The 17,908-nt window shown below is 49.2% G+C and overlaps 1 protein-coding gene across 16 annotated transcripts in view; it reads right to left on the bottom strand.

Moving 5' to 3' along the window:
• Window positions 1-17,908, bottom strand: part of ANK1 (ankyrin 1) — a 135,547-nt gene that overhangs the window by 90,704 nt on the left and 26,935 nt on the right. For 9 of the 16 annotated variants that reach the window (XM_030312562.1, XM_032592858.1, XM_032592855.1 and 6 more), the window contains exons 1-2: window positions 15,941-16,181; window positions 8,910-9,011 (exon numbers count right to left, since the gene is read on the bottom strand). In XM_030312562.1, the coding sequence (XP_030168422.1) occupies window positions 8,910-9,011; window positions 15,941-15,979 (141 nt within the window). In that variant the 5' untranslated portion in view covers window positions 15,980-16,181. Of the gene's footprint in view, window positions 1-8,909; window positions 9,012-15,940; window positions 16,183-17,908 lie in introns of those variants that run through there. The other 7 variants (XM_032592857.1, XM_032592864.1, XM_032592861.1 and 4 more) reach the window with 2 other exon arrangements.

The following is a 17,908-nucleotide window of genomic DNA, read 5'->3' as shown; positions in this document are numbered from 1 at the left end:
CAGGCAAATTCACATGCATAGTCTATTCCAATGAGAAAGAACTGGGATTGTATTTAGCATTTCCTGTAATAACCAGAGAGGCAAATCCTCCTTCGAGGCCCAGATCAAATGTCATTTTTCTCTGTGACTTACCCTGTCCCTTTCTCTTTGCCACACCATGCCCTGTTTCCAACCCTTCAGAAGTGAATTGTTCAATAAGCCATGTTCCTAAGGCACTGGACAATAATCTATCAAAGCCCTCATTCCATGGAATTGCCTTTATCTGCTCTTGTGTCTGTGTCTTTCAAAGTGGGACATTCTGAGGTCTGATGTTTCCCTGCCTTTGGATCACAGGTCCCAGCATGGGGCCTTGGCCATTGCGTGTGCTCCGTAGGGTTTGTGGAATCGAACGCCCCTTCATGCAACCTGACACACACACAGAGCTGTCATTTTTCTCTCAGTTTCTCAAGACTATCGCAACTGTTTTTCACGTCATAAATCTACGGCAATCAAAGCCTAAAGTGGAGCTTGGGGGTGTACTTTCCTTAAAATACGTTCTAGATCATTCTTAATGATGCCATTCACCTTTTTCCTAGTCTCTAGGATCCCAGAGATATACCTGTTAATGTCACTGGTCGGTTAACTCTTCCTTAACTAAAGGGAAACTAAAAATGAAACCAGCACAGGGAAGGTCTCCCCAGAGGAGTAACCAGCCCTGCTGAACGGCTCAGCTCCACATGGGGAGCGCAAGGGCAGATACCGGGGCTGGGAGCTGGGAGACCCTGGCCCTAGTCCAGGAAGACTCTCCACCTCTTTGTCTCTCTGCCCACCCCACAAGGGAGAAGTGAGGTCATGGGTTGGAAAGGGCTAGGGAAAGCAAAGACACAGCAGAGCTGGGATCCGGGATTATTAAACACTGTAGGTCACTCTGACTCATGACAGATAATCAACTGACTTTAAAACTACAAATTAGTCATTAGAATTACCCAGATGCACATCAAATAGCTTCTTTCTGCTGAGATGCAAAGGGAATTTAGCTGTTTAAATTAACTCAGGGTTTTCAAGTCCTGTCTTTCACGAATGCCTTTTCTAGAAGGAATAGGGGAATCAGGTTGCTTCTCTTGCTCAACCACACACTGCGGAACACCACTTCCCCATGTGGGGGCTGTGATCATATATTCTCTTCCTTTCTTCATTGCTATTCCAGAGCCGCAACCTGGCGGCAAGTTTTTAGAGGCTGGATATTCCCATACCATCATATGGGAAGGCTCTCTGTGTGAACTGGGGGTGATTACTCGTAGCATTAGGGGACTGTGGAGTTGAATGCAAGAAAAAGATGACAGAGAAAAGTAACAGACTCTGTATCTACACTGATCGAGACGTAACCCCCTTGGCCTGATCGACCACCACCCTCACCTTCTTCCATTTCATTTACCCCAACATCACCGATCTCCCTGCTGCCCTGTGCCCCCCACCGCTCCTGCCGCTGCCTGGCTGTTCCTTCACACTGCAACTGCCCGTTCCATTTCTCTACCTGGCAAACTCCTATTCTTTCTTCGAAGCCTTTCTTTCACTCATTGGTCTTAAGTTTATTTATTTATTTTGAGAAAAAGTGAGAAAGTACAAGTGGGGAAGGGGCAGAGAGAGAGGGAGAGGGAGTCCCAAGCAGGCTCTGCACAGTCAGTGCACAGCCTGACGCGGGGCTTGATCTCACAGACCTGTGAGATCATGGCCTGAGACGAAATCAAGAGTTAGACACAACCGACTGAGCCACCCAGGCGCCCCAACTCATTGGCACTTTAGTCTCTGGCCCAGACCAGAGGCAACAATGACAGCAGTCACAGGGACTCACTCACCTTTGAGAAGCCAGCACCTGGCATGTTAGAGAAGCTCAATAAAGGTTTGCTCAGTGCATGAATAACAATGAAAACATCCTGTGCTTGTTCTGGCTGGCACCTAGGACCCTGAATTCATAACCTTCTATTTACAAGCTGGACTTCTTTACCTGCCTCTGAGTTCTTCGACAGAAGGGGATGAATGAATTTAGCCTCCAGCAAGGAACTTGGCTCATTGTAAGTGCTCAATACATGTTTGTGGAATCAATGAAGTTGCAGAGAAACTTCAGGTTGTCTTCTTACCACCAACTCACCGAATCGAAACTCATAAAGCCCAGAAGATGTTCCAGGTAACCTCTGGACCCCAACTTTCTGAGTTACAAAATGAGAGCTGAATGCCATGACCTCCTTCTAGCTCTAAGGCCCTTTAATTTAGAAAGGTAGTAATCACCACGATCACCAGAGTCCAACAAATCCTGATCAAAAGACTTGGCATGTGGCTACTGTAGAAACGATCACTCTGTAGCAGAAACTATTGGTATAGGTGCTCCATTTATTTGAAACGCCTAAAACCCTTTACCTTCATGATAAACCAGTACCCGACAGCGATGGGACATCGCCTTGTACATGTGGAAGGTACATGTGGAAATTCAGAGAACACCAATGGAACTAGCATGATTTCACATGCTTTTGTTGGCTGTGTTTGGGAACTAGAACTTGTTTATGTTTTCGTGATCATTCAGACGGTCTTGGTTCTGATCCTTCAGCAAATATCGCCACATACTTAACTGTTGAGGCTGGTGCCAGCATCTGAACCATCATCGTGCAAGGGAGTCATTATCCCTAAGAACGACTATTTCACAATGCTCTTAAAAGTGACAGCAGTCAGATGGGCTAAGTGTCAAATATATAGGTTGAATCATTGCTGGATACAGCAGATTTAACATCTACTGGCTGAATTTATAGAGCACATACTATACTCCAGGCAGAATCTTGATAAGGAGCACCAAGTAAATCAAAGTCCTCTCCCCTTGAGTACCTACATTTTAGTGGAGAAAACAGGGAAAAATGAAGAGACATGTAGATGCATAGTAAGTCTGGTGTTACTAAGTACCGCAGGGATAAATAAAACAGGTCAAGGGGACAGAGGCTGTCTCTAATGCTCCCAGAAACCTCTCTTCGCTGTCTTATGCCAGTGCTGTGGACAACAAGCCTTCTCTTTTGGGTGTGAAACTTTCTCCTGTGGTCTCATGTAACTTTCTCTCCTATCAGGAAAGCCAACGGAGCCAGTGTTTGTTAGAGTTATAAGAACAGAAGAGAAAACTCAAACAGTGAGGCTTTTTGCCTATGGAATTACAGCTTGTGGTTCCCAGTGGTACATCTATGTTCACCCAACAATTCTAGGAATTCAGGAGAACACAGACTCTGACTCGCTCTCCTCTTGTTTTCTTTTTATTTGGCTAACTGGTAAATATGTAAAGTCAATTAGTTCATTCCAGAAAAGATGTTTTGTAATTGCTATGGCCTCTATAATAAAATGTTTTGACTTGCTGTAAGTAATAATTCTGGAAATTGGACATATGAAACTGACATTGGCACGTGATCCTAGGCTGAGCAGGTGGGCCTTGGCTCTTACAGGCTCCTGTGCTGATGCGCTGAGACCACAAACCACACTCCACACTCCACAAGGCTAGGGAGGCAAGTCCTCTGGCTTCAACACCTCCCCTGTCTTCCCCTTATTCCAAGCCACCATGTGGATCCACCTGGTCCATTGCATGGGACTCCCGGCCAGCCTCCCTGCTTTGGTCTCTGTGCCTCAAGTCTATTCTCCACCCAGGAGCCAGGGTGATCATTTAAAAACCTAAATCGGATTGAGGGTCTCTCATGTAATAGCTTCCAATGGCTTCCCATCATCCTTGGAGGAAAATCCAAGTCCTCACGATGGCCTCAAGCCCTTCAAGATTCAGTCTTTGCTGTTCCCCAGACACCAAGCTTACTCTTGCCCCCAGGGCCTTTGTACCTCTTTGCCCCACTTCCAGGATTGCTCTTCCCAGAAACCACGTGACTCTCTCCTCCTTCTTTTAAATCTCTCAAAAATCATCTCCTCAGCGAGGCCTTCCTTAACGACCCCATCTAAAACAGGCACCTTTACTTTTCTCCTCCATGGTACCTCTCATTAGCAGACATTCTACATTTGTTCATTTTCTTGCTTAGTGACTCTTTTTAACCAGCATATAAATGTCACAAGAGCACAGACTTTGTCTAGTTTGTCTATCGTGTTCAAGTGCCTAGAATAGCACCTGGAACAAAGTAGGTGTTTAACAAACACACATGGAATAACCCCCACAAAGACTCTGGTGGGATTATGTTCAACATGTCTCCCTGTCCCTGTTTACATCAGCCAACGCCAGAATTTGACTTCCTCGAAGGCTGAATGACTTCCAAATATCTATCTTTGGGTTGGATCTCTTATCTGAGCTTCAGGCTTAAATATCCAATTGCTTACTATATATCTTCACTCAGATTCCTTAAAGACTCCTCAGCAGGATCTCCACACAGCCCTGACCTTGTGTCCTCGCCCTATTTCCATGCACTGAGGCCACCCCAGTGTTCCTGGTCTCCGTGAGCAGGGCCGCCCTTCAGCCCCTGCACAAGGCAGACATCTGAGGGTCATTCTCCAAGTCTCTTTCCCTGCTTTTGCCCACACCATTCACTGCCCAGGCCTGCTCACTTTGTTCCGTCTCCGCAGCCCTGACCCTTATCTCAGCTACTCACATTTCTCTCCCAGAAGGGTGTGACAGTCTCATGACCGGCCTCCCCACTCCATCCCTGGGCCCTTCCATCTGTCTTCTGTACAGTAGCCAGTGTGATCCTTCAAAGCACACCTCTGATCACGTCACCACTGTGCTTGAATCTGTGGCTTGCTTCCCTCTGCTCTTGGGATAAATATCAGAATCCTTAACATGGCTTCTGTAAGCAGGGTGGACATTCTCCCGGGATGTGCAGAAACAGCTGTCCGGGTTGTTAAAAAGCTGAAATACCTCCATTCCTCTCAACTAGCTGAAATACCTCCAGTAGCCATTGTCTCAAGCTCTTAAGTACCTCCCACCACTGCTGCTCTGGCCACTCTGTCCCTTCCCCCAGATTCTTCTCCTCAATCAGCAACTATAGCATGGCACAGCAGGCTAACACACACACACACATGCACACACACACTGCTCCGGCCCTGGGACCCGCTGTCCCAGTTGTTGGCTATTATGATTATTGCCCCTGCCTATAAGGTCCACCACAATCCCAATGTCACCTCTCCAGCCTCATCTGGACCCTCCTGCCTCTGCGCTGCAGCCACTCTGGCCTTCCTTAAACTTTCCACGTTTTTTCCTGCCTCAGGGACTTTGCACAGGCTGTTCTCTACAGAGGAGCACTACAATCCTTCACATCATTAACTTCTACTCATCCCTTAGCTCAACTTTCTCTTCCTCATGGTAGTCTTCTCTGACTTCCAACTTTAGGTCTAGTCTCACATATTCTCAAAAAAATCCTATTCCTCCACAGTTCTGAACACATCTGTCTATTTATGTGATTGTTTGATTAATAGCTCTCACTACCAGTAGACTACAATTCAGAGAAAATGAGGACTAGGGCTTTTTTTTTTTTTTTTTTTTACTATTAAATCTCTAAAGCCTGGCACTCCTGTACACATGTAGAGAGGTACAAGAAGACACTGGCCATGTGGGTCTAAATGCTTGGATAAGTGAAAGAATCAGGCCTTCATCTCAAGATACTGGTGTGTGTGTGCACACATGAGTGCCCTTACGTGTGAATTTGTTCTTTTCTAGAAATATAATGATGATGATGATACAAATTAGGAGACATAATCCATGCATTAAGGAAACTGCCCTGAATACTCAGATGTCTCTTACATAAGCCAGTTCCTCTTTTTACACTACTTAGCGTAATTACTTCCTATTATGGCGAGCAGCACTTCTTTCCACAAAACATACTGTTTGAAAGTGTGTTACTTATATAAGAATTATCATTGGATGAATTACTGCTATCACAGTCCACCGGCTCAAAAGATTCAAGCAAAAGCATATCCTCAAGCCATGACCCCAGGACAAGAGCCTGTTTTATCTCAAAACAATGAATGCATGTTTCGAGGAGAAGAATGCTCTAGTCCCATCACGACGCTGTCCCTGTGCACAATATAAAGCAACAGCACTGTCCCCATAGCTGTACTAATGTGTTTAATGAGGGTGGCAGTTCGGCCACTATTATCCTTCCCCCGCTCCCTGTCCTTTACTCAGGAGCACAGGCCGAACTGCCTGCTAAAGCCAGAATGAGGCTGGCAGCACAGGCACTTCCCAGAGACCACTGTCTGCACCTCCTGCCTCTGCGGCAGCCACACAGCAGGAGACAAAGACCTACTGGGTCCAGGATGTGGGCAGCGAGGAAAGGAGCCCTGGGGACAAGCCAGCCAAGAGGGGCTTTGCAGGACCATGAATCCTCCCCTTTTCTCCTCTCTGACACTCACTTCCATGCCTGCAGCTGGTTCCTCTTTGAAACAGGGAGGCTGGGCACAGCCAGGACTGCAGACACCAGTCTGAGACTAGACCTTCTCTTCAGTCCTCACGGGGCTAAGCACTACCTGTCACTGGCACTGAGCCCATCTGAAATAGTGTCCGTAAAGTGCAATAATGCCTCAGGGCCGGCTGCTCTCTGAGCCCAAGATGAACCCAGGAGGCACTCTGAGAAGAGACAGCAGGGGCACAGGCCAGTTACGCCCAGGGCCTCACCAGCAGGAGACCAATCAGGACAAAGCCGTTTCCTGGGTGTCATCAAAATCTTCCAATTTCACACCGAAAATGAGCCCTGGCTCAAGGCTGATGAGCATCCAGTTGTCCCCATTTCTGCTAGCTAGATTCCTCTGAGAGCTGGCATCTTAACCCTTGGAAGGTCTCTGAAGGTTTGGTGCTCCTCAGGCAGGACTGCACTGCGGAGAAACCCTCCTCTGTGTTTCTGCTGCTGCAGCCAGAACAGAGAAAGCCTCAGAACTTTCCAGGTGGGGAGAGAGAGCAATCCCCTCGGCCATGGGAGGGGAGGGGAGGGGCTGGGACAACACAGCTACAGCTGTTTCCAGGGTGCGGTGTTGAAACAGGGGCCCCCTCTCCTGAGCCACTCTGATCCCAGGATGTGCTCCCTGCCCCCACACTTTTGTACCTACATCCTCTTCCCTTGAAAGAAATGGGTTCGCAGTTTCAGTCTGTTTTCCAAAGGCCAAGCCTGGGCTCTGTGTGTTTGGTTAGAGCCACCGCCGATGTCCTCAGTGTGTGCCAGTACACTCTGGTGGAGGGATGGGAGAAGAGGGGGAGGGCTTGCTGCCCCTCCCCCATCCACAGACTCAAGTCCAGGGCACATGCTCGTCTCCCCTCTGAAGTTCACTGCCATGGGCTTCATATCACACCTACTGTTTTGTTTGTTTGCTTATTTATTTTGAGATAGAGAGAGAACTAGCGGGGAAAGGGTGGGGGACAGAGGATCTGAAGTGGGGTCTGTGCTGACAGCAGAGAGCCCAATGCGGGGCTTGAACTCATGAACAATGAGGTCATGACCTGAACCAAAGTCGGCCACTCATCCGATCGAGCCACCCAGGCGCCCCATATCACACCTATTTTTACTTCCCATCACACACCACCTGCTGCATCCCCTCCGATCTTGTGGCTAATGAATTTATACCACAGAAAACCAACTGAATCCAAATGGGGTCTTGCCCTGAAAGAGCAAGGGGTACATGGCATTTTAAGCAGGCTGGAGGGGACAGGGAAGAACGGCTGAGAAGGCAGGGGGAGAGGGGCATGTGGCCTGAGAAAGTTAACCTGCCTCCCGGGAATTGGCCCTGCTGGCTTGTAAAAGCCATCTCTAGCCCCCTACAACACGATGAGCCTCGAAGACGCTAACCAAACGAACCAGTCATGAAAGGACAAATACCACATGATGCCACTTCCATGGGGGACCTAGAGCAGTCAAATTCACAGAGACAGAAGGTAGATTCATGGCTGCGAGGGTCTGGGGGAGGCAGGGATGGGAAGCTACTGTTTAACAGATACAGAGTTTCTGTTCTGCAAGATGAAGAGAGTTCTGGGGATGGATGGTGGTCATGGTTGTACCACAAGGTGAACGCACTCAGTTCCACTGAATTGTACATTTAAAAATGGTTAAGATGGTCAATTCTATGTTATGTGTATTTCACCACAATTAAAAACAATTTAATGGTTAAAATGGTAATATATATATATATATAAATATATATATATATATATAACTGAAATATTTATTCTACATTAGAAACTGAATTAGCACATGTACCCCAACAACTTAATTGGCTGGCCAAACCAGACAAACCACACCAAAGTCATCCAATCCACACACCCGAGCTGTACCCCTGTTCTCTTTCTAGACCATACTTTCTTCTCTGTTCAGTCAATTCCTAAATATTTGGCCCAAAACCTGATTTTTGGCCCTCCAATCTGTCCTGAACACATTAAGTTTCCATACTACCCCATCCTGAAACCGAACCCATTGCATAGCACTGGGAACCTCCAGAGAATCCATTCAAGCCACGTTGGCTCTCAGCCTGAGCCAGACTCGCTTTTATCAACACCTGACAGAGCAAGGGAGGCGTCATCACTATTTCCTTCTAAGCTCAGCGAGAACCTACAAAGGCCGCTAGTGGACAAAGGAGATTGAATGTCACCACTGATACAACATCCTTCAAAGGCCCTTCCTCCTGCCCCTTTTCAAAGGCCACATATTCTAAGACCACAGCAGGGACCAAGGCAACTTCTGAGGGAAGAGGCAGCAGGGGATGGAGGCTGGGCCCGGCCCACACTGTTCAGGCATCAGGTCCTTCTCTGCAGGGCCCTGGACTGCGTCTGGGATGTGAACACCAAGGTCAGGGCCTTCAGCAGGCGAAGCCCTTGGGGAATTTTATGGCCACTGGGAAAAGGTTAATAGAGGCAGATTAAAGCTGTCAGAAAATGGCATCAGACAAGAGCCTCTCTCCAGAGACCACGTGCTTGCCCCCATCCCACTTACCTGGTTACAGGTGTTAATGTCTACGCCATTCCGCAGGTGATCCAAAGCTTTGTCCAAGTTACCCGATCTTGCTGCTCTCAGAAAGCTGGTAGCCGCATCGGCCTGTGAGGAAAAACAGCCGGCTGTGAGCATGCTCTGTGGTAACAACCTGAAGATCTCATTCAAGCCCAGGGCTGCGAGAAGGGCCAAGGTCACTGCACCCTCCTGTTACGGCACCCTGGTGCCCACCATGGCACCCAGCTGTAAGATGGGCCTAGAGTCCCTGTCTGGAATGCTCTCAGATCTGGAACGTGAGGCTGCCTTCGAGGCGACCGTCCCTTCTCTTTGGTATCCTTACAAGCAAGCACTCCTGGCTAGGACCTAGGACAGACCAGTCTTTGAGAGAGACCCGGTTCCAACATCGAAGGCTCAGCACTGCCTGTGTCAGTGTTCCCAAGGGCTCCTCGTCCTCACAGAGGAACCTGTATCACATAGCGCCTGACCCCAGGAAGCCACAGATGCTGGCATCACAGGAACCTAACACATGCATTTCGGCACTCTTCTGTGGTTTTGGTTAAGTATACAGCACATAGCACTTACCCTGCGCTAAGAACCACTCCCAGCACTTCACACTTAATATACGTTTACATACCCACATCGACATGCATTTAATCATCATTTTTGAAAACCCCAAGAAGTAACGGGTATTGTGGTCCCCATTTTACAGACGAGGAACCGAGGCACAGAGAGCGGAAGTGACTTGGGCCAAGTCACACGACAGGTAAGAAGCACAGCCTGGCTCTGAAATCTATGAGCTCGACCTCCTTTTCTGCTGTCAACTTAACGTGGGCTTTAGCTGTCAGGTGTCTCTCAGGAGCTCTCCTGCGTGAGAGTACAGCAGTTCCCCGCCATAGCCGTCGCCCGGCCACCTACCCCACACACATCAAGACCCCCGCCACCAGAACATTTGTTTGTGTTAAAGATGAAAGACAGCCAGAGAGCATGAGAGGTGAGGACAATCAAATAAAGTCAGTGAGTGCAGACAAGTGCAGAGCAAGAGCTCTGTCGGGGTGAGAGGCTGGCTCAGAGCAGGAGCCCAACAGCCTCTCTCATACCTTTGCTGTGAAGCTGAAAGGAAATAATATGTATTATTATAGATTATTATAATTATCCCATCAGCACAAGTGCTGAGCTCTGTGCTTGGCACACGGTGCACACTCAGGTCAAGTTTATTGTGTAAGTGTTGTCACATGACAGGCCATCCATGAAGCACGTGGTGCCAGTCTTCCAGGAGACCCACCCATACCTCATGGTTTCCTCTCCATTTGGGGGTACTCTGTCTCCTTCCTTCATGCTCCCTCCTCAGAGCACATGCTGTAGTGGATTGAACGGTGGCCCCAACAGATATGTCTGTGCCCTAATCCCTGGAACCTGGCAATGTCACCTTATTTGGAAAAAGAGGCTATGAAGATGCAATGAAGTTATGGGTCTTGAGATAAGACTGTTCTAGATTACCTAGGTTGGCCCTAAATCTACTGACAAGTATCCTTCTAAAAGATACAAGAGGAGACGCACACGCCCACAAGAAAACTTGATGGAAAGACTGAAGCAGATGTCAGAATGGTGTGGCCACAAGCCAAGGAAGCCACCAACGGGCAGAAGCTGGAAGAGGCAATTTCCCCCAAAAGTTTCCAGAAGGAGGATGGCCTTGTGTCAGCTTGACTTCAGACTTCTTGCTTCCAGAGAAGAAATACCTGTCTCAAGCCAGCAAGTCTATGGTGATTTGTTACAGCAGCCACAGCGCACTGATACACACACTACTGAAGCTCACCCTAAATACGATCTCACACAATATTCTACAATGAAACCTTGATCCTCTCCCCAAATCAGGGCTCTATGTCTTAGCCAATTAAATAGTTCACCCATGGCAGAAAAGACTCTCCACCCTTACAGACACTACCTTCACCATAGGTCTGGTCCTCCACCCCGGAGGACTGTCCCCGTCCCTCCCATCTTGCCTCCTCAGGCCTCCAGGACTTGCTTCCTTTCTCTGACCCTCAGCCAACCCCACTCCACCCCTGCCTCGCCATTTCCTGCCAACCCTCCCACATTCCAGGACCCCCCATGCCCCCACCCTACTCCCTTATATAAGCTCAAACCCAAGTTCAGTGTTCACCTACTCACAACATACACACGCTTGGATTTCACAGTCCCCCAACATAGCCAGCAGAAGAGCCCCTTGCTCTTCTCTCCTCTGTCTTCCCATGGCATTCCCAGTCTGTCAGCTTCCAGGCCCACACCCAGATTATTCGTGGGACCCTGAAGCCCTTTGACACTCTCGTTTGCTAATTCCAATTCAGGTCCAAATCAGCTCCTATCTCCTCTATGATGCTGTCCTTGGATGCTCAATATTTACCATCTTTAAATCTAGAAATAGAAGCTTGATTTAAAAAAAATTTTTTTGTTTATTTATTTTTGAGAGAGAGAGAGACAGAGACAGAGACGGGGGGAGGGGGGCAGTGGTGGGCAGAGGATCTGAGGCAGGCTCTGTGCTGACAGCAGATAGCCCAATGTGGGGCTCAAACTCACAAACTGAGATCGTGATGTGAGCTGAGGTCAGACGTTTAACCAACTGGGCCACCCAAGTGCCCCAGGAGTTTGGTTTTGTATTTTAAAAATGTATTTTAAATATATCTTTCTCTGTATCCCCAGCCAAATTTTTTGCTTCTTGGGGACAGGGACCAAATCTTATACCTCTTTGGAAATCCTTCAAAGCATGGTCTACTAGGCCAAGATCTCCCTTGGCCTAAAACACAAGGCACCTAATGTCCCCAGGGTTCCTCGGGTAGGCATCTGTGGTAGGGGAAATATTTCAGAAGTGAGGATCGTTCTGTTGGTTCCCCATAAGCTGGATTCCCAGAGAAATCAGACTCAAGGTTTAATAGCTCAGAGAGAAGTCTACTTGTGCCTGCTGAATCAGAAAGTCTGTCTGGATTCAACTATTAGGAAAAATACTAAATTACTCCCTAAGAATGAGAATGTTTGAGAGACACGTCTCCCACCTAGCCCACCTCCCCAAACTATCTTCTGCAGCAGAATAACAGGACTTTGGATGAAAACCTGAGCATGATGGGTAAGAGCAATGCAATATCACTAATGACACTGTTTGTTCAGAGTACTGACTCTGGGAAGTGAGACAGAATATTTATTACAGACAGAGAAGCAGATAAATAGAGGGGAAGGGAAGCCCAATCCAGACGAGGCTGAGGAAGGTGAAGTAGTTTGTATAGCTTGTGTGACATAATAATGAAATTATAGCATTAACACCAGTCATTGAGCTGGCGTCTTATCAACAGGGTATCTTTCCATCCTTATCACAACCGGTGAGGTATGTATAATTATCATCCCCATTTAAGAGGTAATGAAGCTGAGGTTTGGAAAGGTTAATAACTTGCCCAAGTTCTGCAATTAACTGTCGGGGATTCAGCCCAGGACTCCCTGATGAAAGCCCACACCCTTCCACTGCCCTTGATCCCGAGATGCACTCTCAGCAATCTCAAGCCTGAGGGGTGTCCAGGCAGCCCTGACAGATTGTAGGGGCTGGAAGGAACCACATGCCTTGGCCAATCAAACAGTTAATCCATGGCAGGGGAAGGGTCCCAGGCAGGCCCCAGCTCTAACCCTGAGGGCTGTGTTAAGGCCAAGACAGGCCTCTAGGATGGGATCATCTAGTCCCAGTCCTTCCTTTGGGGGATAATAAAACCAAAGGTGAGAATAAAGTGACTGGCTAAAGTCACCTATACAGTTAGAGGTGAAGTTTAATTGCTAAGGCCTTTTCATTTTCTGTTTGGTCTTCTCTGGCATAGAGTAGTCAGGACATTCGCAGGTTCCTCAGGGTATCTTACAGGTGAATTATAGATAATGGTGTCACTCTCTCTGTGTATCTCTCAGTTTAATTGTACAATATATTTGCTGAGGTCCTATTTCAAGTCCAGGATTCTGCTAGGGCAAAGAGAAATAGAATAAAAAATAAGAATATAGGTCCCTGCCCTCATGATTTGAAAAACAAATGACAGAATTATAAAGGGGTCATTCATGCATGCACGCACGTACTCACTAATTCATTCCACTAGCATTCAGTGAACACTTCCCAGGTGCCAGAGAATATTTAACCTATAGAGCAAATGACCCTGGGTTGGAATATGAGGCCCATTCTCACCATCTTGTTCTTCTGAGCCCACGCTGCTCATCCATCTAATTCAATTACCTCCAATTCAATGACCTGTCCCAGGTGCAATTTCCTGGTGCATCCAGGAACAGTGTGTGTAATCCAATAGGGCAGAAAAGAGAGTCAAATGAATCCAACACGATCCATTTAGAATGTTTACCAGTGTAAATACTAACCAGGAAAATAATGATGGCGATAATGACCAAATACTAACCAGACTGTCTCTGAGCTCTGATAAATTGGAGCACAATTCCTGGCTCTCCCCAAGTCCCACCTGTCCCTGGGATGTGGGGCAGCCTCGGAGAGACCTCTCTGTTCGAGGGAACTAGATACAGGACCTAGCAGAAGCTGTTCACCGTGTTCCAGAAAACCAGTCCACAAGGGCCCTGAACCCAGCATCACCACCGAGGAACTCTGGGCACCCCGCTAAACCTGCCTGCTTGTGTCTTCACCCCTTCCTCATCTTGAGTTTCATTTCAAGCTAATTTTACCTGTGAGAAAATTGCTCATGCCTGCATTGAGGGCAGGAAGGGGTTTTTATTGTGCCCTCAGCCCACATCCATACTGGTTAATCCATGTGATGTCCCTGAACTTCCTTTCATAACAAAGTAAGTTTACCTTTCTAAAGGCCTTACTACATTTTAGACACTTTACATAAACTAATTCATTTGCTCCTCCCAATAATCCCATGAGGCAGATATACTTATTGTCTCCTTTGCACAGGTGAGGTGATTGAGTCACAGAGAAGTTAAGTAACTTATCCAGAGTCACACAGCTAATACATGGCTTGGCCAGGGGTTGAATCCAAGTAGCCACACTCTAAGGTCTTTCTCTTCACCCCTGTGCTATACTGCCCCAGGGGTCAATCATTTTTAGTGCTCATAATGTTCCTCTCAAGTTCAGCTTTGGAGGAAAGAAGCCTTCCACCTGCACTCAGAGCCCACTTTGGCCCTCACTTCAGAGGAAGTAATGGAGGGGAAAGGAAGGGACTCGAGTTCTCATCAAGGGCTGCTCGGAAAAGGGAGGTGAACCCTTGGTTACCTGAGACACCCAGACTATTATTAAACTTGCACTTCCTGAGTGGGGTGATACGAATATAGCAATAGATAAGTAGCCGAGGGGGCTCCAGTGTCCTGGGAGGGAGAGGCCGGAAGCACACTGCTAAATGTCAGCATGCCTGTAACACATGAGCAGTGAGGGCTTCAAAAACACCAGAGGCCAAGCAAAGTGGAGTTTCAGGTTAAGTAAGAGAGTCCCAGGGCCTCTTTATACCTTCCCTGGGGCTGGAGATGGCCCAAGGTTCCCCAGAACAAATCATGAATTACTTTCTCAAGGCCTTTTAGTGCAACATTCATGTCTAAAAAGATGAATGGAAACTGAGCTACTATCAGTAAACATTGATAAGATAATATAGATAACGGATCGTTCCCCAGGGGTTTTGTTTGAGCAAAATGCAGTTTCTTTAACAAGGCCACTGTCAGGACTCCTGGGAACAGATTCTAGATCCATTCCTGGGGTTGCTGCAGCACATCCAGAAGACTAAGGGAGGCCAAGTTCCAGATGCAGAGCTGTCTGCTCGTATTCGGGGATTGCCCTCCACATCTGACAGTTCTTTCTTACTCAGCACCTGGCTAGTCCTAGGCCCCTGTTAGGCTTCTCAGGAAGAAAAGGCAGCACCAGCCAGTGCGCACACCTGTGTGGCCCCTGCCTTTATCCTACTGACTACAGAGCATCAGATGTGAACCCTGGGCCTGACTAGGAGCATCAGAAGTGAACCCTGGATCACAGTGCGTGTTTTCATTAAGTTTTTCATTTTTCTTTCCAAAAAGTTGTGCTGGTAAAGCCTCACAGACTGTCTCCAGGAGCCCCAGTCAGATAGACTGCCATTGGCAAAGATAGAATGAACATATTAAAGGTGTCATTAAGGAAATAAAATGTGCAAGCAGGGGCTCCTGGTTCCCTTATAATCTCCCAACACAACGGCCAGGCCTTGGGAAGAACCCTGCCCATTCCTGGGCACTTCCTAAGGCCGACCTTACAGCCTGGGTGATGCAGTGATGTGTGAGCAGCCAGAGTGGACCCTGATGTTGGGAAGACCTGGCATGAGCCCCACTCTGCCACTTGATGCTATGCCTCACACAAGTTCCCAGACCTCAATTTCCCCATTGCCAAAACAAGGATGTTACACAGCCACCCGGGAGGCCGGAGGATGACAGGGTACAGGGAAAGCAGGGGCTCCCCAGCACACAACATTGCTCTCGTCCCCATTCATTTCCCGCTGGCTCCGGACCTCCCGGCACTAGTGTTTCTAAGGTTGAGGGGTCAGATGTGTGGAGGGCGAGGGGGCCGCTTCTCCGGCCGAGGCCAGGGCCGTGGCATCCCCGCGGGTGCGGGTGAGTCCCCGCGAGGGGAGCGAGGCGCCCCCCGCAGCAGAACCCGCTGGGAGGGACTGTCCTCCGGGGCGAGGGGACACGGCCTCGGCGAGGGCCCCGCGCGCCCCGGTCTCCTCCCCGCGCTCCCGCGTGCGCCGCCTCGCCCCGGCCGGCCACAGGTCCCGCGCCTCCCCCACCCCCCTGCGCGGCGGCCTCCAGGCCAAAGGAATTTTCCTCTGGATCCTGCTAGAAGCCTCGGCGCCCGGCTGGCGTGAGGCAGCAGAAGGGCCACCGGGGCGCGTCCCCGCACCCGCCCGAAAGTTGGCTCCCGCCGAGCCGGGCAGGACCCGCAGCCGGCGGCCAGGGGCGCTGCGGCCCGGACCCCGCACGGCGGCCGCCCAACGCGCGCCGAGCTCCCCGCCCGAGCGGCCGCGAGCAGGCCGTCCACTCACCGCAGAGTCTGGACCGGACCTGCCCTGTCTCGCTGCCATCGTCCGGCGCCCGCGCTGAAATCCGAGCCCGGCTCCCTGCTCCCCCTCCCCCGTTATCTGCTCGGCGGCGCTGGGAGCGCCAGCAAGTTACGCGGCATCTGGCTAAAAATACAGGCTCCCTCCGCTCGGTTCGGGTTCGGGCTCGGGCTCGGGCTCGGGCGCCCGGACCCTGCGCCCGGCCGCCCGGCCGCCCTCCAGCCAGCCAGCCAGCCAGCCAGCCAGCCAGCCAGCCGCTAATGGGATCTCTTCATTTTCTCTCCATTATTATGTCCGGTGGGAAAGTTAATGCGAAGCGATCTCCGGAGAGAAGGCACCTGCTGCCAAGCCCAGGAGGGGGTGCGTGGAGGGTGCGGGTGGGGTGCGGCCCGAGCTGCCCGGCCCCGGCGGGAGCGAGCGTCCTGCCGCTGCAGAAGGGGGCACACACGTCCAATGGAGGTGAGGAGCTCCAAGCTGCATGGCGCTCCCGCCCTGCCTCCTGCCGCCCCGACTGCCCTAGTGAACGGGCCCCGGAGCCTGCAAAGACGGCCAGGGTGAGCTCAGCAAAGTCTATTTATGCCCCATAACCAATTTGCATGTTTTGAGCTCTTACATCGTGTCCTGAGATACCAGCTAATCAGCCTATTCCAGATTCTGCCAGAGAGCCGCGATGCGAAATGAAGCTGAGAGGCAGTACACAGATCTGTTATTACTATCTCCCTCATCCCTCAAGTCTGCTGGTGTTAATGAAACATCGGCTGGAGTAAGCTCCCAGTTTTCTGTTCCGGGACCATCTTCACCTTTTCCTGAGGTCATTTCAGGGGCAGATGTCAAAAACATCTGGGGGGGGCGGGGAGGGGAGGTGGCCAAGCCTTGGGGGCTACGCCAGATTATTAAGAACAGGTGACTAGAAGTGGTCAGCAAAAGCAATGCCAGGTAATTGGCCCCCCGGAGCAAGATTGCTTGTTCAGACCATGGATGTTTTATATCATGAGCCCGGCTTCATGTTCTCTTCAAATAACACTAAATGCTCTTTTTCCACCCCTCCTGCCCTGACACATAGGTATGGCCCGAGCTGTGTGTGTTGGTGAGGAATTAACCACTGAGCACCTATTAGGGTGATGACATATTGCCTTACCTTAATTAATCCTCACAGCCACCCCCATAAGGTAGACGATGCTTTTAGCTTGTAAAGGAACTGAGCCCAGACAGGTAGAGTCAGGACCATGGCCCCACTAGTAAATGGAGGGTGCAGCTGACCCAAGCCCTTCCATTAACAGCACTGGCAAGATTCCTAACAAAAGTGTACTCAGGGCCAGGAATAGATAATGTGAGCATGCTCCTGAAGGTTAGAAAAAAACTCTGAGAGTGTTTTCCCAAAGTAACGTGCTCTTCAAAGCCATTCAACAATAAAGAAAAGTCCCAAACAAGTGGGATAAATAAAGATCAAGAGAAAAGGTCCATATGTTGTCAAACAGAGGGATCTGAAGTGTATAATGCACCAAATCCTCTCCATGTGAGTGGGAAAAAAAACTGTATTTGAAGACTGCAGCATCAGAACTTTCTAGGTCTGAGGCCCTCAACATCATTAGAGGATGAACTTCAGGATAGGCCACCACTGAAAGGGGGGTGGAAAACACCTGCACTGCTGTACCAAAGGGCAAGGTGTCTGAGTATAGGAAGTCACCCCAGCCCTTCTCTCCCCATGCACACGTTGTTAACACACAGGTCCCTACAAGTCTCTTGTCCCGTGCCTCTTAAAACTGTCTCTCAGATATGCTAAAATCCTCTACATAGAGAGCTTCAATTAATAAATTATGGTTACTGGAACAGCCCTGATCATAGCCCAGTGTAGTATCTCAAGGGATTCTAAAGCACCACTCAACATTAATATTTAGAGAGAGAGAAAACGCCCTACTCAAATGGAAGATAAAGAATATGCAGACTACTTTC

This window comes from Lynx canadensis, chromosome B1 (genome assembly GCF_007474595.2).
Source record: "Lynx canadensis isolate LIC74 chromosome B1, mLynCan4.pri.v2, whole genome shotgun sequence".
NCBI classification, from domain to species: Eukaryota; Metazoa; Chordata; class Mammalia; order Carnivora; family Felidae; genus Lynx; species Lynx canadensis.
Note: the sequence above shows the minus strand (reverse complement) of the source record. Positions and strands in the feature narration are given on the sequence as shown.